Genomic DNA, 27,252 nt, shown 5'->3' on the forward strand with positions numbered 1-27,252 from the left:
CTGGTACTGATATCTGCGTCATTCCTTTACGATTGCGACTTCAGGGTGCATTATGATCCCCACACATTGCTTTTCAAGCAGTTTTCACTACCTTTATTACTCCATGACGGTTTCTTCATTGTCTACTTTAAGTCCGTGACTGAATGCTATTGTTATGATACTAAGAATGATGTAAAATGGATATGCACAGTATGCTCTTGATTATGCCATGTGTACTTTCATAATGTCTCCATTGTTGTTGAAGACAAACAATAAAAACAAAATTGGTATAAAACAAAACCTGGCATAGATGTAACAAGCATTAGCAAAGCCAGTAGGTCTTGGCGATGTTAGATGTGCATGTTGTACGTTGTAATGACTGTATGGGGTGTTATGTCACTTGTGGTGGTAGTGTGTGTTGCATAGTTGGTGTACGGTAGTATGGCTTATTGAAGCACTGAATGCTACAAGTGCATTTTCTTTCATATGAGTTGAGACATTTTATAATGACCTTTGGTCATGTTGTACTTTGGCAAAAATAATTAAAGCACTGTGATGTTTTCCCCCTCCCCGCATATCTGGATCCCATCTTGTCCAGTTCGCTTTTTTAAGAACTTCCTTGTGTTGAGGTTGAGTCCACCCTGGTTGTACCATCTTAACAGGGAGGTACGAGATCACTGATAATGAAGCATGCCACAACTAGTGGGTGAGGCTTCCTCATCAAATCTAATTTGCACTCTAGGACCATGGTATATTTCCTTGTAATCTCAAATAGGGTTTTCTGGGACAATATTTTTCAAACGGGATTTGGTAGGGGCCAAAATTGTTTTTTTACAGTTGGCCAACACACTTTTGTGTGTTCATTTTGATGACTACAGAGGGTGTACGTTAGCATAGCTCCATCTCACCCATTGTGTCACAGGGTCTTCTCTGTTAGATCCTGTTCTCTTGTCTGCTTCTGAAGATCTACTGTCTCAAATAGGAGCATACCAGAATAGTTTAGTCTCAGTGAGGCACAGTTCTGAGAATGCTAACATTTCAAACACCAAGAAAGCACGACTAGAAGATTTTGTTCTAGCAGCAACTGTTATGGTTTGGCCAGAATGCAGTCAATCCTGACAACCACGATAGAGTGGTGGGAGACCAAAGCCTTCGTGTGTAGAGAATCGCCGGTGGAAGGCAAGCACCATCTTAGGAACCCACAAGGGTTCCACATGCAGTCACATCTGTGCCTGGACACAGACAAGAAGCTTCTTTCCCACCTGCAGATGATGGTGAGCTACATGAATGGTACTAGTGAGAAGCATATTCTCTCTGTGAGCTATCTGTTAGTGTCGTATGTAGGAGTGTCTAAAACACAAGTCTATTGATAGTGAGTTTATACACAAGCATGGCTCTTTGTGGGACTGCCGCATTTTGTAGGGTGAACTCCAGTGTTCGATCCGACATAAAAAGGGCAACTCCTCTATAAACCCCGGCTTACAGCCGTTGAAAAAACATTAGCGGCACCCATTTAGGTATTGTGACCAATGCCACAGCTGTTGAACCTGTTCTGTGCCCATGAACATATCCCTGTTAGAAACATACTTCAGCATTTCTTTGGTTTTAATTATACAATTAACACAGCAACTTATAAGCAGTTGGTTGCTCTGTAGCACTTAATATCACTTTGTGGGGAGGATCCGGTCATAAGGACACACACATTAAAATGAACTCCGAGCTGGTATCGAAAGCAGAACAATCTCAGTACAACCATACCTTCTGTGGGACTGATACCCAAGTGACTGTGATCATGACTGTATCACTCTCAGCTGGGAGCACATCTTGAAAATATGGTAACGAAAGGACATCAACCATCCCAAAAAATGCTTCTGCACATTAATGTCATAATGCTCGAGACAGCATACATGGAACTTGGCGCATACGAAGCGGATGTATGTCAGTACAACACGATCTTTTAGATCGCGGTACTTGACATCGCAGATTTTACAACGCAAGTCGTTACAACGACTTGCGTTGGAGGGAGCGGATTTAGGAATTTTATAATTATTCCAACACCAGTCCCCGTAACAGTAGGGAAGGTAAAATATAAAATTACAACATTCCTTATCCCACAGCGCCATCCAGCGCAAGTTGTAGTAACGACTTGCGTTGTAATAGCTGCGTGGAAAAGGTCGTGCGGTGTAAACACCGCGTTGTAAACGACGTTTCCCATATGAAGCTATAGTATGCAAAAGACTTTCAAACACCTCAAAAAGTATGGGCCATGCTAGGACTGAGTGATTCCAGATCCCGCCCAAATAGTCCTCAGCCGAATCATGGAAAAATATTTGCAGCATCTGGCGAGTTTCTGTTTACCACTGTAGGGAAAAGGAAATTCCCAAGCTTTGCAAGTCCTTTTTAGTGATGAGAAAAGCAAGGGAATGTGTGGTATGAGCCATCTTTTACCACACTAGGACAAGTGTTTCTCTCTAGAATGTAGTTTGAGTAAGACTTTCCTAGAATTCTATCTCTGCCAGTTGAGATGTTAAGTAGTCTGTGGCTGAGGTGCTATAGAACAGATTTTCCATGTATTACCTCCCTCTGGGAGCTGTGTACTCCTTTAATATGGTTACAATTGATGTGGAGTGTAGGGTACCTCAACAGAGCTGATATGTGTGAGCATAGTTCCCGGCTGTTGCGGTCAACAATTCTATTAAGAACTTGATTTGCTCGACTACAGAGTTTCCTCTACAATTGTGCTGGAATGGGGCTGTGAGGAGAACCTGAATATGTCGCTTATGTGACAGTGAAACTACTTGTCAGATTAATCCTACTGAAGTGAAGAAGACAGAGATCGAAATTCGCAGAAGAACACAGGGGAATGCATCAAATGAGGCGACAGAGGTTTGGGCTAGTTTGATTTGATATACAGGCTTGTTAGCCAGATCTAGTCAGTATCCTTGCAGATTCAAAGTAGACCCTGTTGACATGAGAGCAATGGCAGATATTACACCACCTCTTCTAAACCTGACATTATGGTTCCTGGATCTTAGATGTTTTGCTACTTTGCTATTTCATGATTGCAGCAAGTATCTTTGAATTACAAGGGGGACTCCAGCCAGACAAGCGTAGTCCAAAATGCTAACTATTCTATGTGTTGTGGAAGGTGTGCGGTCTGCATCCATAGCTCTGCTCCTATCACTTGTTGCGATACCATTACCCTCCTTTTGGGCTGCACCTAGTGGTGTCTTCTAAAGCCTGAAAATTTCAAGTTAGACACTGTTGTTATTTCAAGGGATTATCTAGGTATTCACGTGAGAGTTGTACCCAACCTTTCCATTCTACGCTTAATCCTTCTGCACGCCCCCATCTCCAAGTCTAAAGACCACCCGGAAGCAAACCTGGTTCTTTCTCTTGATATATATGGACTAGCCATTTGACACAATGTGCACCGTGGATCTAAAACCTGTAATCCTTATACCCACATTGCTCCTTTTGATTATTTGTGATACATGTCAATTTGTTGCAAGCATCCTCACATAAATAACATCATACCAGATAATTTAAGGACAAAGTGATCCAGAAAGCAAACCCAACATTTGACCGTCCGGTCCGTTCGGAGTTCCATATGATTTAAACTTTGACGGTATCCCATTTTCTAGGAGCCTCCCAGCTGAAACACCTTGTGGAAAAGTAAATTTTGCCATGTTCTGTGTCCCTACGCCTCATCCATCATATGTTATGTGTGCATGATTAAATATGCATATGCATTCCCCATGTCTGATTAATGACGCAATTACAGTTGTGTCCACCTCTAGTATGCCAGTTTCCAGTCCTCGTGAATAATACGAATATCAGGCCTATGTAAAGTTACGTTGCCACGTTTCTCAGTGTGCACGTTATTTCATTATAAAGTCCCCGTTTCTAGGCCTCAAAAGGGCCTGGACATCAGATTCAGCTCCTGTCTCCTGAAGCCTCGCTGAGGAGCGATACAGCCCCCACCTGTATCCTCGACCTTTCACTTACTTCCTGCCTCGCAGTGCCCGGTGCAGCTTGGCTCTGCCTCTGAGTCTGCCAAAAGTATGTTATAGTTCCAGCTATCAGTTCAGTCCTCCTTCTCTGCATTCCTAAGCTACTGAACTGCATCAATAGTTTCCGTCATTGTCTAGCCTTCACGTCTCCATGTTAGAGAAATACTGTATTTAATGGTCATTTAATATTCCTCATCACGCACTACATGTAGACTAATGCATGATCCAGTCTTAGAGTCAAGTTAGCCCTTCCCCTCTTGACTTCTAGTTTATATCAACATGTTCCCTAAACATCAGATACTAGATAGGGTTTAGGTACGTGTCGCTCCGACCCTCCAGACTTTAGTCTCTGCTCCTAGCACAGAGTTCATAGCCCCCAGCTTCTCCTAGTGATACGTCATTGCCAGTTTGCGCGCACCATCAGGTTAGAGGTCCCGGCTCCTTAGGTAGCCCCCTCCATGGTTTCCGCCCCATTCATGACATATTCTGTTACGTCTGCACCACATGTCTATGTACATGCCCAGTTACACCTACTTTTACTCTTATCTTTCGCGACTGCTACGCGTCACGCCTTCTGCTCCACCCACTGTTACGCCTACTGCAATGTAATGCTATGTGTTTGCGTTATGTATATAAGTTCATGTATTGTTATTAAACGTTAGCGCGCTCATCCCAGATCCCAGCCCCGGCAGCTGCCGGGCCCTGTCATCCTGTTCCTATGCAGGTCGTCCTGTTCCTGTCCTTATGCTGTAATAAACCTGCAACAACTCCTACTACCTCGAATCTTGACTCTTATTTATTGAGCTATCTGTTATGATATATGCCTAGTCAAAAATAGGGTATTATTTATTTATTTACCACATAATGGCGCCCGAACAGGGACTTGCCCTTTCCCCACGCGTCGGTGAAGCCACGCCGACCCCCTGACCCTCTGCAGCCGTGACGGAACCATACCGGCCACGTGCAGATATTTCTGCTTCAAGTATCCCTCAGGCCCACGGAGGAGACGGAGGAGGCGGTCCAGCATCCAAACGAGACGGTGGAGGAACGCGGCGAGTCCCGACCAGAGCCCAAGCCAAGAGTCCAAGGTCCGAGGTATCCGGAGGCCCACCCGTAACTGAAGTCCGAAGTTCGTCGTCCGTCCAGTCCAGTCCGAGGCCTTCCGTTCTTGCTGCCCGGTGAGTACCATTACTGGGGTAGTATCTAGACAGGGTCAGTCTAAATTGACTCCTGGTCCGTGGGTTGGTGGTACCCAGGCCCACTAACGAAGTGTTCACCTAGGTGGATACGGGTCTTGATGCGTCCTTTTATGGGACCGGTATGTTCCGTACTGTTTCAGCAGTGCATCCAGTAACTCTAGTCTGTTCCGTTCTCGAGAAATTCTTGTATTCTGTTCTCAGTATTTTCAGGTAGTATTCTGTTCGAACTGTTATTTATAATGTTCTTCATGTATTTTAATGTTGTGGTATGAGTGCGACGTGATTTCGTGTTTTCATTGTGTATTGTATTGTGCCTAGATTACAGTTCAGTCATGCCCATCTTTTCCAAGTTACGTCAGTTAAAAACTAGAAAGGGTCTGCTGGAAGCAGCAGTTCCTGTTCCGCCTAGGGACAGTCCAGGTCATTTTATGTATCAGAAACATGGCATAAGCGCCATATTGTATCTAGATTTATGGGTAGATTATACCAGACAGTTAGAAGAAAAGTATAGATGGCCCGTATCGGGTACATGGGATCCCGAATGCATCATGCGAGTAGAAGAAGCATTATGGAAAAAGAAAGCCAGACAGTCACAGAAAGATGCCATCGAGTTATGGCGCAAAGAAGCTCATAAAAGAACCGAAAAAGAAGTCAGAAAGTCAGAGTTAAGTAGAGAATCCCAAGAACGAGCCCAAGAAAGAGAATTAATCGAGATAGGTGAACGAGTCAAAGCCGAACAGTCAGATAGACAGAGGCATGCCCTCATTAAGGGTATGTATCCTCTTCCTGCCGAAGGCTTGCCAAAAGCGACCCCAGAGGCATCCAGTAACTTCCCGCCACCATTAGTTCCGACCAAGCTACGTCACAAACCGACCGCAGCTGATATTTTTATTTCGTCCTATCTGGACGACACAGTCCCCGAATATGCAAATCCTGTTCACGTTCCGCCAGTCCCTGTGAATCAGGTAATTCCTGCTCCTCCAGACACCGGGGTGCCCTTAACAGCTCCCCCGGGTCAGCCCGCCATACAAGTCCAGCCCACGTTACAATTACCGACCCTGCCAGGAAAAGCATCAGTTGATGATTCCAGTCTAGGGGCCGCAGGAGGAGGTCTTCCTCAAACCCCACCGCCACACAAGCGTTTATCAGCACTCGAATTACATGCTCAAGCATCACAGCGTACTCCTAAAAGTAATAAGTCTGTTACAGAAATCAGGCAAACCCTTGGCGAATGTGCCTATGACCCAGTTCCAGGCGAGTTTAATATGGTTTTATACTCCGTACGCGTGAGGAGGGTGACCGAGTATCTAGTCACCCTGCCGAATATGAAAGAAGATCTAGACAGAATATATCGTTTCATCCGTACAGGGGATGATCCAGAAAGTATTAGTGATGCCATGTCTCAAAGGAAAGCCGAGATCCGGCGTATGATATTAAAGTTCTTAATTAATTGTCTAATAAGAGAACAAGATTACCCGTCTAAAGATCCAGCCGAAATGAAAATCCTGACAAAGTGGAGTGATAATATAGCCGAAGGAAAGCACAATACCATTGGTGCCATGGAAAGTATGTACAAGAAAATCCGTAGAGAGATAATAAAGATACACGAACAGCGTAAAGCCGCACAAGTAAGCGAGAAAGAAAGTATCTCTGATCCTGAAGAGGAAGACGACGAGAATACCGCCAGAATAGCGTATGTAGGAAAACCTAGATTTCCAGATCGCCATTTACGTCTAGAACACAAGTCTATTTTCCATCATCCAGCACCAGAACAAGGTTCCCTAGAACAAGTATTCCAAGCTACCGATCACATTCTGAAATCACGAATCGGTTATAGTGAATTAAGTACTATGCATGAACAAGAACTAGTCCGATCAGCAGTCCGATGGATTACTGATTCTACCACTTTTCCAGACGAAATAGTGGCACAAATGTTTCTGAAAATGCCCCCAGCCGAGCAACGACTGGTGGGTATGTATATGATTCAGCACCTCATTACATTGTATGAGGGTCAACATTCTGATCCAGGTCCGTTACATGATATCCTGAACGAGTTACTCCAGTACAGATGGAGAGGTCTAGGTACCGATTTAATTAGTGTCATTCTAGAACAGCGCCACAAATATAGAACATTCTTGAACCCGCATTTTGTTCATGTCTCACCCCCAGAAAGTAAATCATTCTACATAGACAGACAGAATCCGTTACGAGAAGTCCACCCAGTTAAAGGAGCGGGTGGCGAAATGCAACGAGTGTTTGTATACACTCCAATCACAAAGATGGAACTCCTTGAAATGAAGAAATTAATTCCCTGTCATGACAAAGATCCAGCAGGGTTCCATAGAGAATTAAAAGACATGCTCCGTATGGGAGAATACACTTACCCAGATATCATTAAAATGTTAAAGGTCCTGCTACCCGCAGGGGTGTATGAAAAACTAAAGGAAAAAGAATGGGAGGTGGGAGAGAAAAAGATCGATTGGACAGCTCTAGAAGCTGAAGACAAGGCACGAGTACCAGGTACCGGTCTTGGAGATAAATGTAAAGAATTACCAGAATTATTGATTCAAGTTTTACCCAGATTATTGACAACTAGAAAAGAAGACTGGGATGCAATCTCAGCCTGTAAACAGAAACAAGACGAAGATATTAGTGATTTTTATTCTAGATTTGAAAAATGTTTCAGTATCAACAGTGGCCTCAAGACAAGTAGTGAGTCATACCCTCACCTTTTTGTTACTAAATTAGTCGAGAATTCAAGTCCACAAATTAAAAATCGAGTTTTGAAAGTCGAAAGCACCTGGCAAGCTAATACTCCGTCCCAGATGCTCCAGATGCTCCAGTATCACCAGAATAGAATCAGAGAAGAGCAAGAACACGAAAGAAAACGTATGAAAGACACGAAAATGAAAGTGCTAGTTGCACAATCTGTTCCTCAAGACAGTCTGAAGAGGGGTCCGAATCAAGCCAGTCATCCTGCAGCTCCCGTTAAAGGGAACTGCAATTATTGTAAACAGCCAGGTCATTTTATAAATGAGTGTGCAGTTCTGAAACACAACATAGCTACTGGTAAGACAAAAGAAAGACCACGTCCGCCTAGACAAGAACAAGTTTCACAGACTTCTCAGTCACAGAATGCACCACAGACAGCTACAGTACCGCAGCCTATTGCTGCAACACAGCACGTTACATCGCAGATGTACCAGTATGCACAGTCCGAGTATCCAGAGTACCAGCCATATTCATGAAACAGCCTAGAGAGGGAGGTAGGCTTGCCTCTCATCGAGATACCTGTAGATCAAGAAGGTCCCTATGTTCATAGTCAAGTACTAGGGAAAGACAGAAAGTTTCTAATTGATACAGGGGCAAGTAGGACCACAATTAGTCATGCCGAAGTTCCAGGGGCTCCGCTCTCAGGCTCAAGAAATGTTTCCCTTGGATTTTCAGGAAAGCCAATAGTTAATGAAATATCAAAGCCAGTTACTCTAGAAGTAGGTCCATTGTCCCGTACTACTGATCTGTTACTTACTAAGTCATGTCCAGAAAATCTGTTAGGCATTAAGACACTGAAAGAGTTAGGTGCAGTCATATGCTGTTCCCCAGAGGGAATACGATTGTTCCTACGTGACTTTAAGGGTCACTATGTATTACGAGATTTTGATTCAAGATTGTCTCAAGTCCCGCAGCATTTATGGGCGCAAGGTCCAACTGATGTAGGTTACATGCAAATCACACCCTATCGTGTGACTCTCAAACCAGGTGTAGTGTTACCACGAATCAGACAGTACAGATTGCCACCCGAGGCTGTAGCAGCCTTATCCAAAATTATTGACGAGCTCATCGCTCAAGGAGTAGTTGTAGAAACTGACTCCAATGTATGCAATTCTCCGATCATTCCAGTCATGAAACGTACTGATCCAAATGCACCCCCAGTATATCGATTAGTGATTGATTTACGAGAGCTTAATAAATGTATTATTCCGCAGTACCCAGTTGTCCCAGACATCTCTTCCCTATTGACAGCCATTGATTCCGAAGCCACGTTCTTCACTGTCATAGACCTCAAGAATGCATTTTTTAGTGTTCCAATTCATCCAGACAGCCAGTTTCTTTTCGGATTTTGTTTAAATGGAAGGAGCTATATGTTCACACGCGCTCCTCAAGGTTTCACAGAAAGCCCTAGTATTTACAGTCAAGCACTTAAGAGACAACTAGACAACATTCACATGCCAACTGACACTGCCCTGCTCCAGTATGTCGATGATCTACTGATCACAGCCCGTTCTGAACGTGACTGCGAGCGAGCGTCACTCACGGTTCTGTATTTCCTAGCCGAGATGGGGCACAAGGTGTCCCCTTCGAAGCTTCAATTCTGTGTCCAGCAAGTGGTATACTTAGGACACTTGCTGTCCAAGAGGGGTAGGCAGTTGACACCAGACCGTATCCAGTTAATAGCGAGTCTTCCCCAGCCCAGAACCCAGAAGGAGGTACGTGCCTTTATCGGCCTTACTTCTTATTGTAGACAATGGATTCCCCAGTATGCATTTCTAGCCAAGCCACTGATACAGTTAACGACACAGGAGGCAGCCGTATCGACTGTTCTCCCTTGGACATCTGAACATACACTTAGTTTCAACGAGTTAAAGAAAGCCCTATGCCAAGCTCCAGTTCTAGCTACACCGAACTACAGTAAGCCTTTTACACTTTTCGTCACTGAACGTGAAGGTACAGCATTATCTGTTCTTACACAAGATCAAGCAGGACAATACAAGCCCTGTGCTTATTTTTCAAGCACACTAGATCCAGTCGCCCAGGCGTTGCCTGCGTGCCTCAAGTCAGTTGCAGCCACAGCACTAGCTATCAGATAAAGTGATTCCATAGTTTTAGGACACTCCCTGACAGTACAAGTCCCACACTCCGTGGAAGTTCTTTTAAACCGAACACAAACTCAGCACTTGACAATTGCACGTTTAACAGGTTATGAATTGACACTGTTCCAGCCACACATAGAAATTAGACGCTGCAACGTCCTGAATCCTGCTACACTGTTACCATCAGTTAGTTCAAATTCTGCCACACACGACTGTGTGGAAGTAGTTAACATTACGACAAAACCAAGACAAGATTTGACAGACATTCCGTTACCAGATCCTGACCTGACACTTTATGTGGATGGTTCATGTATGAGAACAAGTACAGGAGAACTAGTCGCCGCGTATGCAGTGACTACTGACACCGAAGTTATTGAAACACACCGTATTGATACCCTGTCCGCTCAAGCAGCAGAGCTAGTTGCTCTGACACAAGCCTGCATACACGCCAAGAACCTGAAAGTTAATGTTTACACAGATTCACGTTACGCATTCGGAGTTGTACACGACTTCGGAGTGCTCTGGCAGGAGAGAGGTTTCATGACTTCTCATGGAACCAAGATTCAGCATGGTCTCCTTATTCAAGCTCTGTTAGATGCCATACATTTACCGACATCTATCGCTATCATGAAATGTAAAGCACATACGAAAGTTACTGACATTATCTCCCAAGGTAATGATCTAGCAGATCGCACAGCCAAGCTTACAGCACAGACTCCAGACATTCCAGTTAACATGACACATACTCCAGACCCGACTACATGTATGACAGTTAAGTACCCTACTCAAGATGTCATAGATATCCAGTTACATGCTACTCCTGAGGAAATCAAGAAATGGTCCGAACAAGGAGGGGTCCAGACAGATCAAGGATGGTTAACAAAGGGTAGAGCCACATGGTTTCTCCCCGACTCTATGGTTCAAGTCATTATTAATACCGCACATAGTCCAGCACATTTAGGAGAAAAAGCTATGTTAGACAGTATCCAGAGCATATGGTTCAACAAGCATTTACGAGCTGCAGCCAAGCAGAAAGTCCGTACCTGTATGATATGTTGTCAGTTTAATCCAGGTAAAAGTGTCCCGGTGGAACAAGGTGGTTTCCAGCCCCCTGACCACCCTTTTGAAGTCCTCCAGATGGATTATATTCAGATGGAGCGATGTCGAGGTTTCAAGTATGTCCTTGTAGTTGTATGCGCTTTGTCCAGATGGACAGAAGCATATCCAGTTCCAGATTATACAGCCGCGACCACTGCCAAGCAGTTGGTTCGTGAATTCTTCCCTCGATACGGACTCCCTAGAGTCGTATATTCTGATAACGGTCAGCCATTCTCATCTGAACTCATGAAGCACGTTTCCCTGTTATTAGGGTACCAGTGGAAGTTTCATTGTGTACGCCATCCTGAAGCAGCCGGTCTAGTCGAGAGACATAATCAGACTCTGAAAATCCGCATCGCCAAAGTATGTAAAGAAAAAGGTGTGGACTGGCTAGTAGCTCTGCCAGTCGCTTTGTTTTATATGCGCATGGTCGCACATTCTAGATCAGGTCTGTCCCCGTATGAGGTCGTATTCGGCCGCCCCCCAAACATGTGGGGTACTCCTAGACCCCGAAGTATTACTGATGTTTCATGTAATATGCTGACAGATTACCTAGCTTCCTTGATGTCTGCCCTCAACTCATGTCGTTCACAGGTTGCTGCCGCATTTCCAGACAATACCGAGGTGGCACCGCATGAAATCGTTCCAGGTTCCCTGGTGATGGTCCGAAATTTTGACAGATCAAGTCCGCTGGAGCCACGTTGGAAGGAGCCCCGTCAGGTCCTCCTCACCACCCGTACAGCCGTGAAGTTGGAAGGCCGAAAAGGATGGTTACACCTTTCTCACGTTAAACTTTTTAAAGGACTAAAACCCGTTTTTAAAAGCATTTCCAAGGATTCCCAGGATTTTAAGGACTGCCAGAACATTGCTCTTAAGGACTGTCCCGCAAATGACATTGCTACAACCCCTCCCTTGGTAGAGAAAACTCCGCAGCAGGAGTATAAGTTAAAGCTCCGGTCTAGTAAATAAGTCAGTCAGTTTGATTGTCTAAGTCCTCCCCTAGGTGAAACGGTTAGACTGTTTCTGACATGTATAAAATAGACCCCCATAGTGAGAGAGTTAGTAAAAACTCAATTCAATGTATCGTTTTTCTAAGTTTCATATTATTCATCAGCATAATGATTTCCTGCACCAGTTACGCATTTTTCCTGTATTTTCCAGTTCTTCATGTAAATAAGTCTGCTAATGCTACAGTAGAGCACACGTTTAGTGATCTGCCTCCTCACGAATATTCATACCGCCTCGCTATGCGGAACAATTCTTTTATCCGTATGTTACATTACTCACACCAGACCAGCAATGCCACTAATTGTTGGGTGTGTGGTCGACTCCCCCCTTTCCAGACACCGAAGGGAGTCCTGCCACTCTTTCCTTATCCATTCTCACATAATGGTTCGTGTGGAGCATGGTCTACGTTAACGTCATCCTCAACAGATATGTCTTTTCTTAACAGTACATGTTTTCCAGACAAGCAAGGTTTCCCCCACAGAACAGGTTTAGATTTAGAAAATGAAGTATATAATTTAGGTAATTATTCGTCGAATTTCATGGTCCTGAATGTTCAGTCTGATACTACTCCAGACTTACCTGCTATTTCAGTACTGCCAGTTAAAGGCGAATTATGTGTCCGAAATAAGGGTTCCGTACATGTAGGACATAGTGAATGTACTACTGTTGTCAAGTATAGTGACAGTGGGAAATCTATTTTCAAAGCTTCACGTCATTCATATTTTGTTTGTGGTCAAACCGCATATGTTCGTCTGCCCCTCGATTGGGAGGGAACCTGTTACATTGCCTTCCTACTGCCACCTGTTTTTCTAGCCCCACCTGACTACCATAGGAATTCCTTCCTAGTACATCCTAGACACAAGAGAAATCTCCCGATTGTCGATTATACTGAGACCGCCGCAGAGCAATTCATTGATATTGATAAAGGTGTGTTCCCTTATTTAGGTACAATTGTAAATAGTAAGCTAATTCGTAGATTAACAAGAATCCTTGAAGCAGTAGTAGATGAGACTGCCTCCGCTCTAGGTAACTTAACTGAAGAGCAATCCTTTATGAGAATTGTCGTTTTACAGAATCGTCTCGTCCTTGACGTCATACTGGCCGATAGAGGCGGGGCCTGTAGAGTCATCGGATCTAGTTGCTGCATTTTCATTCCAAATAACGCGCCGTCTGTTTATTCAGCTATAACCAGACTCCATAAAATTGCCCATCTGTTACACCAAGATCCAGGCACCTGGACATGGTCCGGTTGGTTCTGGAATATAATTTCCGCATGGGGATGGAAAGTCCTGTCCTTTCTAGGTATCGCAGTAGCGATCATATTTAGCTGCTGCCTCTGTATACAATGTGGCCCTGCGATTTGCGGCATTTGTGCTACCTCTTGTATTCCTAGTCCCAAGCCCCGTTCTAAATCTCGTTCCAAGACAATTCGAGACGAGCAAATGGTACTGTATGAAATGATAGATGGTATCATGAAAATTGATGTTTCCTGATGGAAACGTAGTGACAAGGAGGGAATGTGGAAAAGTAAATTTTGCCATGTTCTGTGTCCCTACGCCTCATCCATCATATGTTATGTGTGCATGATTAAATATGCATATGCATTCCCCATGTCTGATTAATGACGCAATTACAGTTGTGTCCACCTCTAGTATGCCAGTTTCCAGTCCTCGTGAATAATACGAATATCAGGCCTATGTAAAGTTACGTTGCCACGTTTCTCAGTGTGCACGTTATTTCATTATAAAGTCCCCGTTTCTAGGCCTCAAAAGGGCCTGGACATCAGATTCAGCTCCTGTCTCCTGAAGCCTCGCTGAGGAGCGATACAGCCCCCACCTGTATCCTCGACCTTTCACTTACTTCCTGCCTCGCAGTGCCCGGTGCAGCTTGGCTCTGCCTCTGAGTCTGCCAAAAGTATGTTATAGTTCCAGCTATCAGTTCAGTCCTCCTTCTCTGCATTCCTAAGCTACTGAACTGCATCAATAGTTTCCGTCATTGTCTAGCCTTCACGTCTCCATGTTAGAGAAATACTGTATTTAATGGTCATTTAATATTCCTCATCACGCACTACATGTAGACTAATGCATGATCCAGTCTTAGAGTCAAGTTAGCCCTTCCCCTCTTGACTTCTAGTTTATATCAACATGTTCCCTAAACATCAGATACTAGATAGGGTTTAGGTACGTGTCGCTCCGACCCTCCAGACTTTAGTCTCTGCTCCTAGCACAGAGTTCATAGCCCCCAGCTTCTCCTAGTGATACGTCATTGCCAGTTTGCGCGCACCATCAGGTTAGAGGTCCCGGCTCCTTAGGTAGCCCCCTCCATGGTTTCCGCCCCATTCATGACATATTCTGTTACGTCTGCACCACATGTCTATGTACATGCCCAGTTACACCTACTTTTACTCTTATCTTTCGCGACTGCTACGCGTCACGCCTTCTGCTCCACCCACTGTTACGCCTACTGCAATGTAATGCTATGTGTTTGCGTTATGTATATAAGTTCATGTATTGTTATTAAACGTTAGCGCGCTCATCCCAGATCCCAGCCCCGGCAGCTGCCGGGCCCTGTCATCCTGTTCCTATGCAGGTCGTCCTGTTCCTGTCCTTATGCTGTAATAAACCTGCAACAACTCCTACTACCTCGAATCTTGACTCTTATTTATTGAGCTATCTGTTATGATATATGCCTAGTCAAAAATAGGGTATTATTTATTTATTTACCACAACCTGATGGGTTCAAAGAGAGCTCTTAGCTACTGTATGGACAGTACTAAGGATTGTTGTTTATTACCCATGCACAATTCCAAAGGCAAGACTTTTCTAAACAGTGCTAGACATTATTATATCCTTGCATTGACTTTTGCCATAACAACCTGTGAACCATTATGATGAAGAATGACAACATTGTCTGTGATGGGAATGAAAGCAACTTGAGTCTTCAGTAGAGCTTCCACTGCTCTTTCATTATGGTGCTTACCCACTCCTTATTGCCTTTGATTGTGTACTGGTTTAATGTTGTACTTGTAATCACACACCTGTGCAAAATCCACAGCCAGCTGGAGGTTCCAAAGTTATGTACCAGTAACTGCAGTTCTTCAGAGTTGATATCTTTGTGGTTTCCCATAGAAGACACATTATTGGTAGAGCCTAATTATGGCTTTTGATGGCCTCGGGAAGCATGGAATATTGTTCCTCCACCCCAAAGGCCACATAAGAGAAGCCCAAACAATGAAGGTGCGTCGGTTACTGTATTTGTTCCTGTATACATATCCTAAATAAAGCAAGGTTCCCAAGCCTGATGAAGAGAACCGAGTAACGCCTTTGAAACTATGAAAGCTCGTGATGCCGAAGAACTGTGGTTACAGGTAACTAACTAATCTTTTATTTCAGGATGCTTTTAACATCTTCTGGAAAGACAGTATGGTGCAAAAAGACTCCCCCGTGTGAAAGCATGTTCACTGTTGTGTGTTCTTGCTGCCATTTTGAGCCAAACTGAGCATACTTTACAAAGAGGAACCTGCTTTAGGCTGGGGCTGGCCAAGAGCTGTTTTCAGGGCTGAGCATTTCTTAGACCCAGTGGACAGCACACAATTGTTTTCTAAGCAATGTAGGCACGCACACAAGATGTGCAGCTTTGGAGATTTACTCCTCTTGTGTTCCTTAAATATTGGACCTTTTTGAAAGTGTCACTTCTTAACCACCTGTAAAAAGATAATTAGAAAATGGCGTTATTCTAAAGTGAATTGTTTGTCCGCATTGTTTTAAACACTTTTGTGGAGCTTCCCACCCTAAATCCCACCGCTCGCAACCCTCTTAGCTCGCTTGCATGGTTTAACATGGTGGAGGACATTTTGAAGCACCTTCCAGCTCTGTAACATCTTCCAGTCCATCTCTTGACGCAGATACTAAACCCAAATAAAGTAACCTGTACATGTTGTCAGTTAGCAGATGCTCTTTTGAGGTACAGAATGTGGATAATGTACTATGTGTACTAAAAACAGTCATTATTAATATGAGGTTCTAGTAAACACACAACTGTTTGTGTTTTTTTGTTCTTAGTTTCTTATATTTCATCCAGCCGAAAACTTGACAACAACAAAGATGATTCCGAGGTGAGCAAAAAATGTCGATTGACGCTTTGTGTTTTTTTCTCACAGTGTAGCAATGTGCTGCAAATAATAGTTAACTTTGGGTCAAATATTGGAAGCGTTGCTGTCATTCATTAATGGGGTAGAGAGTTTTGGCGACACTTTGGAGTGGTTGTGAACTATATGACACTAGTGGAAAGAGTGAAAGAGTGTGGTTCTAGCGTTCAAAAAAGGTTTAATTTCTGGTGTCTCATGTGAAATTGTTCTTATAAATATATCTATAATCTTCACTCCATCCTCCTCTTGATCCTTTTGTTTTGGTGCTCAGTGAGGCCTGTGCTCGTTGTGTAGGATGGGGGGGAAGGGGGCAATAAACTGAAAGAGTGGGACAGGGCCAACCAAACCCCAGCTCCCAAGTGCTCTATGTTATGGACTCTCATTTAATCCAATGTCCCCCTTTACTGACTTTGCAGGACATCAAACCGGTCATTGAAGGGATGGAGGGAATCAAGATCTCAACGGGGCTTGGCCTGCATGATTTTGATCTAATCCGAGTCATTGGACGAGGAAGCTATGCCAAAGTTCTTCTAGTACGGTTAAAAAAGAATGATCAGATATATGCTATGAAAGTTGTGAAAAAGGAATTAGTCCATGATGATGAGGTAAGGGTCCTACTACTATATACCTATTCAGATTTTAACGTGTTTACCTCCACGTTTTGTCTGTTCCAGTGCTCTGTTTCTCTGAAGGAGTTTAAGAATTCCATCTCTTTGAAAGGCTTGCTTGCAGCATGTTTTATCCAATATTTTTGTTTGTTTCCATATCTGTGCTACCTTTTGTTTCTTTTTTGGACATTGTCGCTTCATTACAGTGAAAACTGCTTCTGGGTCTGTGTCTTGATTAGTGTCCTCAAGAATTAATCGGAAAGCCTCACAGAGGCCCCGTGTTGGGAGTGACACAGAACGGGAGAAGTGGTGGGAAAAAAATGCATGTAAATTAGCTTACCTAGCAGTTCATGTAGTAAAAGAGGTTACCAAAATATATGGGCAGAAAACCTTGCATATAATGATATAAGACAATGATCTACACATTTTAACATTTCTGGTTACATAAAAATGTCAGATGCACGAGTGATGACCAGTAGAGTGGAAGAGATGGGGCATATTTATGGATAAATTAATGTCACTAGGGTAGGGCGCCAGGATTGGGAGCTAATGGTGCGCATTGTGACTGTGTATGTCACTACATCGCCGGTGAGTACATGAGGAGTCATTACATCAGATGTATAATTACTTATTTCTTTTTAATTGTTACTTAGCAATATTTACGTAAAGTTAATACAAAATCAAATTCAATTTAAGTTTAATAGAGACTCGGTAAATTTTAGGACATGGACTAAATTATGAAGAGTATGTCCAGTTTCACAAACACATAGCCATTTGCGTGGAGTATTGCAGCGCAAGATTCCTGCTGGAAGCTAGAGGTGTACTGGTGGCCAGTGGAGACATGCATGCTCTTGTGCGGGAGAGGCAGTGCGTAAATTGGCCATTTCTCCACGTGAGTCTGTATTTTGGATTCTGTGAAAACCTTGATTTCCATAGATATTACAGGCGCCTTCCTTTCCAATATGTCCACCATTTGCATTCACCTCCACTTCATGGGGCAGGGTGGTTGTGACAGTATAAGAAACAGAACTTCCATCCATTTTGTGTCTGATAACCTGCCTGTTGTTGAATTAAACATGCTCTTGTGCAGTATGCACATTTCCTGGCCATTTGCCCTTATTCCCTCGGATCCCCACTGTTAATGTTTGCGCATTTCTAGGTTTTATTCCCTCTCAACTGTATTTTACTAGGACTCTCTGCTGCCCAGGATTGAGTAGGACACATTTCCTGCCTGCTTCTTTGTCTCTCGACTGTGCATCATAGGAAATATCTGCAGTCACTGTACACAACTTGAAGTAGACTGCTTACCCGTACTGGACATCATTTCTATACATGTGAAGGAGTGGTTGACTGACTATCATGTATGGCCTCATACCCTAACTATTCCGAGGATTGTATATGCAAACCCTTTTTCCAACCCTACGCCAACTGCAGCACTCCACTGTATGCCTACTTAAGCTGTATGCAGCAGGGGTATACCAAAGGACATTGCATGCTAGGTTCACAGCAACAACATTCACCGGCATCCTTTGGCTGTGTACAGGGAGGGGGCGCACAAGGCCTGTTCTCTGGCTCGAGCCACAGATTGCAGGCAATGTTGAATATTTAGCTATGCTATGCCTGCAATCTGTGGAACAGTATTTTGAATTTGAGCACTGAACTGTCCTTGAAAACTGACACAAATGCAATGTTTGTATGGAGGATTTCAAACGCTGCAGGATAATACGAAGTCCCGATTTTAACTCACTGCGCATTGTAATGTAAATGACACGCAGGCTCCGTGAATCATTCAATTAAGGAGTCCTTTAAATACATGGTCGTTTCTGAAAGCACATTTTCCTGTGAGCAAGGCTCGATAGCAGAGTTGAAACGCGTTGGGACAGACAATTTTTGCTGCCTACCAAAGGACTATATTTGGTTTAATAAAGTGCTTTAACTCCACGGAATCAGGCTTTAATGGCTTTTTTTCGCAAGAGAAAGGTGGGTGTTTGGTGGATATTCACACAGAGCACAACATGAATAAAAAATACAATTCATAGCATAAGAATAATATATATGTATAGAAATACAATAAAAACAGCGAGATTGTAAAAAAGCAACTGGATTTTAAACTGCATAGACCTACGTGCATGTACAGCAGCTTTTAAGATGAACCCCATGTGCAAAACCGCTTCTCAGTAGTTAATAACAATAAAAAGCTAAAAACGGGTCTAGATTGATCAGTAATGAAACAGTATATATTTTTTAATGGGGTTAAAAAGTGTCTGGTGTACCTAGTATAAAATGTACAGAAAAACATACGTTGAAGCATTAATTGGCGTAATACATCATCGCGGGAACATTTTGTGGCTTCAAGATTATGAACAAAACACGATTGAAAGAAAAGCAGATCTTTCACAGTATCAGATCTCAGACTAAACACCAAAGAGCGTTCCCATCGATTCCGAGCACATCAGATATATTCGTTGGTGCATTCAGTTTCAGTCAGGAGGAGGTATTTAATTATATTGGGCATCCCTGCCAAAGTTTCTTACCCGCCCAAATTCTTGTTGGTTAACAAATGCTTCAGCTACACTTTTCTTATTCACACTAGCACATGATAGATAGATAGATGGATAGATGGATAGATGGATAGATAGATAGATAGATAGATAGATAGATAGATATTACAAAATGGCGATAGCCACTGGATAGTTTTAGTTATGTCAGCAGTTCCATAGGAAAAGCGTTTTTGGTTTTGCTGATAATTTTGGCCCCGTTTGCCGAATCTCCACGAAACTCTCCAAAAAGGTGCTACTTTTCGACTAGTTTCTGCATGAAACGTTTCAGGGTAATCGGTCAAGCAGGGACTAGTAAAAAAAAAAAAATAGGGGGGTCCCAAAACACAAAATTCTCATGCAATTCATAGACTTCTTTATAAAGGGCTACAGCAACAACGGCTGATTGGAATTATACCAAATGTGTCAGGAAGCTAGGTCTTGGTTCGCAGATTGTGCTTGTTGTGGTGATTTGGTGTAAATTCATTCATTAGGAGTTTTTTTCAGAAATTGAGGGACAAAAAAATATTTGTAGATCTGGACGGTTGCGTCCACGAGAGACTGTCGTGGGAGCGCCAATTTAAAATTAGAGCATTCTGATTGGCCCAGGGAGCCTTAGTTTCCTTGGGCCAATTTTCTCCTGCGGGAGTGAACACTCTAATTGGCTGCCAGCAACATCAGAAAAATATTGCTGGAAGCCATTACAGGACTCGGGCCTGATTTAGATCTTGGCAGACGGGTTACTCCATTATTATCCACGGGGCTAGCCCCTGGTATAACTCAGATTTAGCCACGCTGAAAAAGGAATGCAAAAAGGCAGAAAGAGGATGGAGGAAAAACTATGATGCCAACCTTAAGCATGATTATGTTCAACTACAGAAAACCTATCACCGCCAGGTCTGTAGAACAAGGGCGGCTTATTACGCCACTGAAATCAATAATAGCACTAATGTCTCTAAAACTGTTTTTAAAATTGTAAAAGATCTTACTGCAAAGAAAACCACCATCTCTGCTGTCACCTCTTCAGACCTATGTAATAACATGGCCAACTTTTTTACTGACAAAATAAAGAAAATTTACGAGACCTTTCCCCACTCCCCTCAGCCTTCTGTTATGTTAGACCCTAGCAGACCTTGTCTGTTCTCCCTTCCCACACTAGAACGTGAGAGCTTCGATAACATTTGTAAAAAAATAAAATCTGGCTCCCCGGCCGATCCCCTAAAACCCGAGACCTTCTGTGCAGCTAATGAGCTTATCACGGAACCAATACGAAATATTATTAACCGGTCTCTTTCTATGGCCAAAATTCCTTTTAAATGGAAGCAGGCATGGGTATCTCCCATTTTGAAAAAGCCCACTCTGGATCCTACCCTTCCTGAAAATTTTCGTCCCATCTCTCTTCTTCCTTGGCCAGCTAAAATCATGGAAGCACATGTTAATACCATCCTTACCAACTTCCTCCTAACCAATAACATTCTGGATGACTCCCAACACGGGTTTAGAGCGGGTCACAGCACCGAGACAGCCTTGCTTAGTGTTACAGAGGACCTCCGTACCATTCTTGACAGCGGCGGAACGGCAGCACTGATCCTGTTGGATCTCAGTGCTGCCTTCGATACGGTGTCACACGAGGTCCTCCTGATGAGATTGGAGGAAGCTGGAATTATAGGTACGGCCCTGGGATGGTTTAAAGACTTCCTTGCCAATAGATCCTTTAAAGTGTCCACCCCCCCTTACATCTCAAAAGATCACAACATTGGCGGGGGGTGCCTCAGGGGTCATCACTGAGCCCCACCCTGTTCAATGTTTACGTCCGACCACTAGCTGAAGTGGCTAAACAGAGTGGTCTGACGTTAGTATCTTATGCAGACGACACCCAGTTGGTGGTGGCTCTCAATGGCAATAACGGTCTGGAGGCTCATCACTTCAAGCAGACCCTTACCGACATCACCAACTGGATGACGGCGAATTTCCTCCAGCTCAATGCTGGAAAAACGGAAATACTGCTCTTGGGGAAAAACACCGCAGCCTGGGGCGGCAACTGGTGGCCGGATATTTTAGGCCAACCGCCTATGCCCAAGGATTGTGTAAAAAATCTAGGAGTCTGGGTCGACTCGGCATTGAAATTTACTCATCACACTAAAAAAGTCGCAGCCACCTGCTTTGGCATCCTGCGCAATCTAAGACCTACGCTGAAGTTCTTCAACTGTCACACCCGCCAGGTTATTGTCCAAGCTACCATTCTCTCTAGGCTGGATTATGCCAGCTCCCTCCTATTGGGCGCTAATCAGGCGGAAGTTGTTAGACTTCAGAGAGTGCAGAATGCTGCCGCCAGAGCGTTGGTAGGCCTCCCCCGCCACTCCTCAGCGGCGGGAGCTCGGAAAAAACTGCACTGGCTCCCGGTGGGAAAAAGGATTCAGTTTAAGGCACTTTGTCTTGCCTTCAAAATCCTTAAAACCGCCTCCCCCCCGATGTTGTGCCCCCTCCTGACGAAGTATATTCCTGGGAGGCTACTGCGTTCAGCAGGACAACATCTGGTGGTCATACCCCGTATCAATCTAGCCAGAGTGGGCGGTCGTTCCTTCAGCTCGCTCGCTGCCAAGCTCTGGAACAGCCTCCCGGAAACAATTCGTGGCATGCAGGATCTTCTGGCTTTTAGAAAAGCCATCAAAACCCTTCTCTTCCAGTAACTGTTCTCTTTTCTTCTGATATTCCCTTCCGTTTTTAGTTCTGCTCGCAGCGCCGGGACGCCCCTTTGCTGGGGCAGCCGAGCGCTATACAAATCCCCAATACAATACAATACAATACAATACAATACAACGGTAACATATATCCTGTCCCCTGAAAAAATGGCAGCCTGGGCCGCACGCATTGTGTAATTAAGGAGAGGGGCACGTGGCCCACTCCCGGAGCCGTATTTAACTTTGGGGTCCCATTCACTAATATGGGGAGGGGGGCCATGCGGCTTCGCTCTCTGAGCCCAAGGGGACCCCATCCTCTGGGTCCCGATTCATTAATGTGGAGAGAGGGTCGTTTAGCCCCCTTCCAGAAGCTGCCTTCGGCCCTGGGGCACAATTAATCAAATATGGGAAGGGGGGTGCGCAACCCTGCTCCCAAGCCATATATGCCCAGGGACCGAAATGTTCTAAAAGAGAGCAGTGCCGCATGGCCCCCCTCTACTAGCTTTTAAAAGGCCCTGGAGACACCATCCCCCAAGGCCCCTATTTACATTTTATGGGGAGGGGGCCACGTGTCCCCCCCACCCTCTCCCCCTTGAGCCTTCTATGGCGCGGGAACCCCATCCCCCGGGGTCGGCTGACATGCTGCGTCCCAGGTAGCCCAACCCCTGGGCACATCGGTTTCCCTGCCCGCACCGGCGCAGGCAGGGAAACCTGAGTTTGCTCCGGCACGTGGCACGCAGTAGCAACCACAAAGTGTGCTCCCAGAGGGTGGACACTTTGAAAATGCTTCCGCCGGCTTGTAGCAGACTTTTGATCGGTTTTCCGGACCGCACTGATGAAGGCAGGGAATTGGTTCAATAGATTGCTCTCGCCCGGAGGAAGCAGCATATGTAACTGCCCCCTGTAGGCGGGAGCAATGCCGGTTTCCGCAGCATGCGGGCAATCAACTGTGGTAGCCCGGGCCGCTGGCTATCCCTCTGGCTCATAAACTTGTGAATGGTGGGTGCCCTGGGTGGGCACCAGGGCGAACAAAGAAAAACCAAAGGTGGTGATGGACGAAGCGTTGACAATGCAAACACTCACCCCCAGTCAACTGATCTGGGTTTAATCCATCACCGATCTTTAGCTCACTCCGCCACCCCAGTTAAGACATGGCCATATGCAAATCATTCTGACCCTCTGCCTCATGGGAACAGTCCAGCCCGAACCGCCAAGCCATGTCTTCCCTGGACCGGAATCAAGCTTCCCAGGACCGGTTTCTGGCATTACAGCCGTCTTCAGCTGGGCTTGCTTGACTCCAGTGGCAAAGTGAGCAAGGGACTCACGTCTGAGCATACCCTGCCAACTTAGAGCGAACAAAGAAAAACCAAAGGTGGTGATGGACGAAGCGTTGACAATACAAACACTCACCCCCAGTCAACTGATCTGGGTTTAATCCATCACCGTTCTTTAGCTCACTCCGCCACCCCAGTTCAGACATGGCCATATGCAAATCAGTCTGACCCTGTGCCTCATGGGAACAGTCCAGCCCGAACCGCCAAGCCATGTCTTCCCTGGACCGGAATCAAGCTTCCCAGGACCGGTTTCTGGCATTACAGCCGTCTTCAGCTGGGCTTGCTTGACTCCAGTGGCAAAGTGAGCAAGGGACTCACGTCTGAGCATACCCTGCCAACTTAGGGTGAACAAAGAAAAACCAAAGGTGGTGATGGACGAAGCGTTGACAATACAAACACTCACCCCCAGTCAACTGATCTGGGTTTAATCCATCACCGTTCTTTAGCTCACTCCGCCACCCCAGTTCAGACATGGCCATATGCAAATCAGTCTGACCCTGTGCCTCATGGGAACAGTCCAGCCCGAACCGCCAAGCCATGTCTTCCCTGGACCGGAATCAAGCTTCCCAGGACCGGTTTCTGGCATTACAGCCGTGAGCAAGGGACTCACGTCTGAGCATACCCTGCCAACTTAGGGCGAACAAAGAAAAACCAAAGGTGGTGATGGACGAAGCGTTGACAATACAAACACTCACCCCTAGTCAACTGATCTTGGTTTAATCCATCACCGTTCTTTAGCTCACTCCGCCACCCCAGTTCAGACATGGCCATATGCAAATCAGTCTGACCCTGTGCCTCATGGGAACAGTCCAGCCCGAACCGCCAAGCCATGTCTTCCCTGGACCGGAATCAAGCTTCCCAGGACCAGTTTCTGGCATTACAGCCGTCTTCAGCTGGGCTTGCTTGACTCCAGTGGCAAAGTGAGCAAGGGACTCACGTCTGAGCATACCCTGCCAACTTAGGGCGAACAAAGAAAAACCAAAGGTGGTGATGGACGAAGCGTTGACAATACAAACACTCACCCCCAGTCAACTGATCTGGGTTTAATCCATCACCGTTCTTTAGCTCACTCCGCCACCCCAGTTCAGACATGGCCATATGCAAATCAGTCTGACCCTGTGCCTCATGGGAACAGTCCAGCCCGCACCGCCAAGCCATGTCTTCCCTGGACCGGAATCAAGCTTCCCATGACCGGTTTCTGGCATTACAGCCGTCTTCAGCTGGGCTTGCTTGACTCCAGTGGCAAAGTGAGCAAGGGACTCACGTCTGAGCATACCCTGCCAACTTAGGGCGAACAAAGAAAAACCAAAGGTGGTGATGGACGAAGCGTTGACAATACAAACACTCACCCCCAGTCAACTGATCTGGGTTTAATCCATCACCGTTCTTTAGCTCACTCCGCCACCCCAGTTCAGACATGGCCATATGCAAATCAGTCTGACCCTGTGCCTCATGGGAACAGTCCAGCCCGAACCGCCAAGCCATGTCTTCCCTGGACCGGAATCAAGCTTCCCAGGACCGGGGCACCCACCTTGAAACAATGTATTGGACCCCAGGGTATAGGGTCCCTGGGGCCAAAAACAACTCAGGTAGGCAGGGGGCGGGCGGCTCTCCTCCCCTTAAAATATACTTTGGACTCAGGGGGATGGGGCCCACACTGCTGTAAACAGCTCAGAGAGAGGGGCCATGCAGCCCCCTCCCCTTTAAATGAATAAGTGGCCCATGGGGCATGGGGTCCCCAGGGCCTAATAAGGCTCAGGTAGTGGGCCATGCGTCACTTAAAAAAAGAAAATGGCCTGGGAGATGGGGTTCCCAGGGCCTGATAAGCGTCATAGAGGGAGGGCAATAAGGCTCCATCTTCCATTTAAAAATAAAACATGGCCCTGGGGGATAGGGGTCCGTGACCTTTAAAGGCTCAGTGAGGGGGGTCCACGCGGACACCCTCCCCTTAAGTTACTTTGGCCCGTGGGGATAGGGTCCCCTTGGCCATAAATGGCTCGGGGAGATGGGGCACACGGCCCCCCTGCCCCTTAACTTAAGGCTAATAGGTGATGTAATTTGAGATTTCATCAGTGATGTCATAGAACATGTCATTAGTGGTGTAGTATGTGAGGTCATAAGCAGGGCACTGTGGGCGCAAGTTATAGTTAGCTCTGCTAATTAGAACTGGTGAATTTCTGTTTTTTTGTTAGTTAAACACGTTAATGTTGTCACTGGACTAGTCACCTAACTATGCCGTTACTTTAACCATTTTTTTAGGCAATATATATATGTATCACTGAAAAAAGAGGCACAAATGTTAGAGGTGCTAAGACCTTAACTTATGTTAAACAAAAGATAAAACGAAATTCAATCAGAAAAACAACGGTTAAAGTGCTCATCCAGAATGACAGAGCTCTGAGACTCATACTGGATCTCCGCCATCTGAAATTGTTTGTTCTTTCGACAAGACAAGTTCAGGATTCTGCATCTAAGACAACTTTTTTTGTCCCTGAATATGGGAGATTGGTTGACATCCATGTTCCAATTATTTCCGCCCACATCCTTTACCTGAGATTCACTATATCACAGCACTATCCGTTCACGGTCTTTTCATTCAGACTGACAAACCCACCATATGTTTGCAAAAGTCTTTGCAGTTGTGGCAGCTTCAATGCAGTGCATGGGAGTCCATGCATGTCTGGCAAATTAAAGCAGTCCTGGGTACTGGTTAAGAATACCTTCAGGGCATGATGACTCTCTCCTGCAGTCTGGGCTTTGCTACAAAGCCCTAAAGTCTTGTCTCACTGGATCCAAAGGTTTACCTTCGTAGGAGGGGTGCTGGAGATGACCCATGTGATGCTTTTTTCCACTATGAGGATTGTGGGTATTGGGAGATGATTGAGATTTTTTACTTCAGCCCAAATTCCAGTTCTGCCTATTTTATGTATTCTTATGTGCCTCATTTGTGCCAAATGCTAGGTGGTGGATGAAAGGCCTCCACTGGTGCCAGGGACAATAATGGCTCAAACATCAAGTGAGCCTCTTTGATCGGCTGCTGATCCACCAGTCAGGTCATCCAGGTCTGCGCTGTTGGGATGGACCTCTACATCCTTCTGATCGTTAGTCCTTTCAGTCCTCTGCATGCCCATGTTACGGTAGTACCAGACTCCCAGCCACTGGGCTGAGGAGCCTATTTGGGTGAGATGCCGGCATGAGGACTCTGGCTCATGTCCAACAGCGTCTGCACATAACTATGGCTGTGAGCACACAAGGGGGGATTTTCCAGGTGGGGGCTCAGTTGGCAGTTTCTATCATTGTAAAGGCGAATACTCTTAAGTCATCTTCCTCAGGGCGAACACAAATGCAACTGCATCCCATGACAGAGGTCATCTAATGCAGATTGGGGTGTCCATACATTGATTTATTTGCCGCAGCTTGTTCATGAAATGCCCTCTGTTTTGTTTTATATACTTCCCTCCAAGTATGTTATAATTACTTTATTTGATTTAGTTTAAATCGTAAAAAGAGCGGCATTACCGTTAAAACAGATAAAATTCTTGAGCAAAATACAGATTAATAGATAAATTCTCGTTAAAATTTATAATAAGACTTTTCTTTTTTTTAAAACAGAGTACAATTGTTGAGTCTAGCTATGAGATGATTGTCTACTCATTTTCACTTTACATGCTTTGCTGATTCAAGCTCTGTATCTCTCTTTTCTAGTTCGTTTGCTGCTAAACTCAAAAACGTTATTGCTTTACATGCCAATTATACTGTCGAGCCTACTAAACATTT

The 27,252-nt window shown here is 45.0% G+C and overlaps 1 protein-coding gene across 3 annotated transcripts in view; it reads left to right on the plus strand.

Annotated features, from left to right (window-relative positions):
• PRKCZ (protein kinase C zeta) overlaps positions 1–27,252 on the plus strand; it is an 865,288-nt gene that overhangs the window by 665,928 nt on the left and 172,108 nt on the right. For all 3 annotated transcript variants that reach the window (XM_078642457.1, XM_078642458.1, XM_078642459.1), the window contains 2 exons: positions 16,230–16,282; positions 16,732–16,920. In XM_078642457.1, the coding sequence (XP_078498583.1) occupies positions 16,230–16,282; positions 16,732–16,920 (242 nt within the window). The remainder of the gene's footprint in view (positions 1–16,229; positions 16,283–16,731; positions 16,921–27,252) is intronic.

The sequence above is a fragment of the Lissotriton helveticus genome, chromosome 5_1 (genome assembly GCF_964261635.1).
Source record: "Lissotriton helveticus chromosome 5_1, aLisHel1.1, whole genome shotgun sequence".
In the NCBI taxonomy this organism is placed as follows: domain Eukaryota; kingdom Metazoa; phylum Chordata; class Amphibia; order Caudata; family Salamandridae; genus Lissotriton; species Lissotriton helveticus.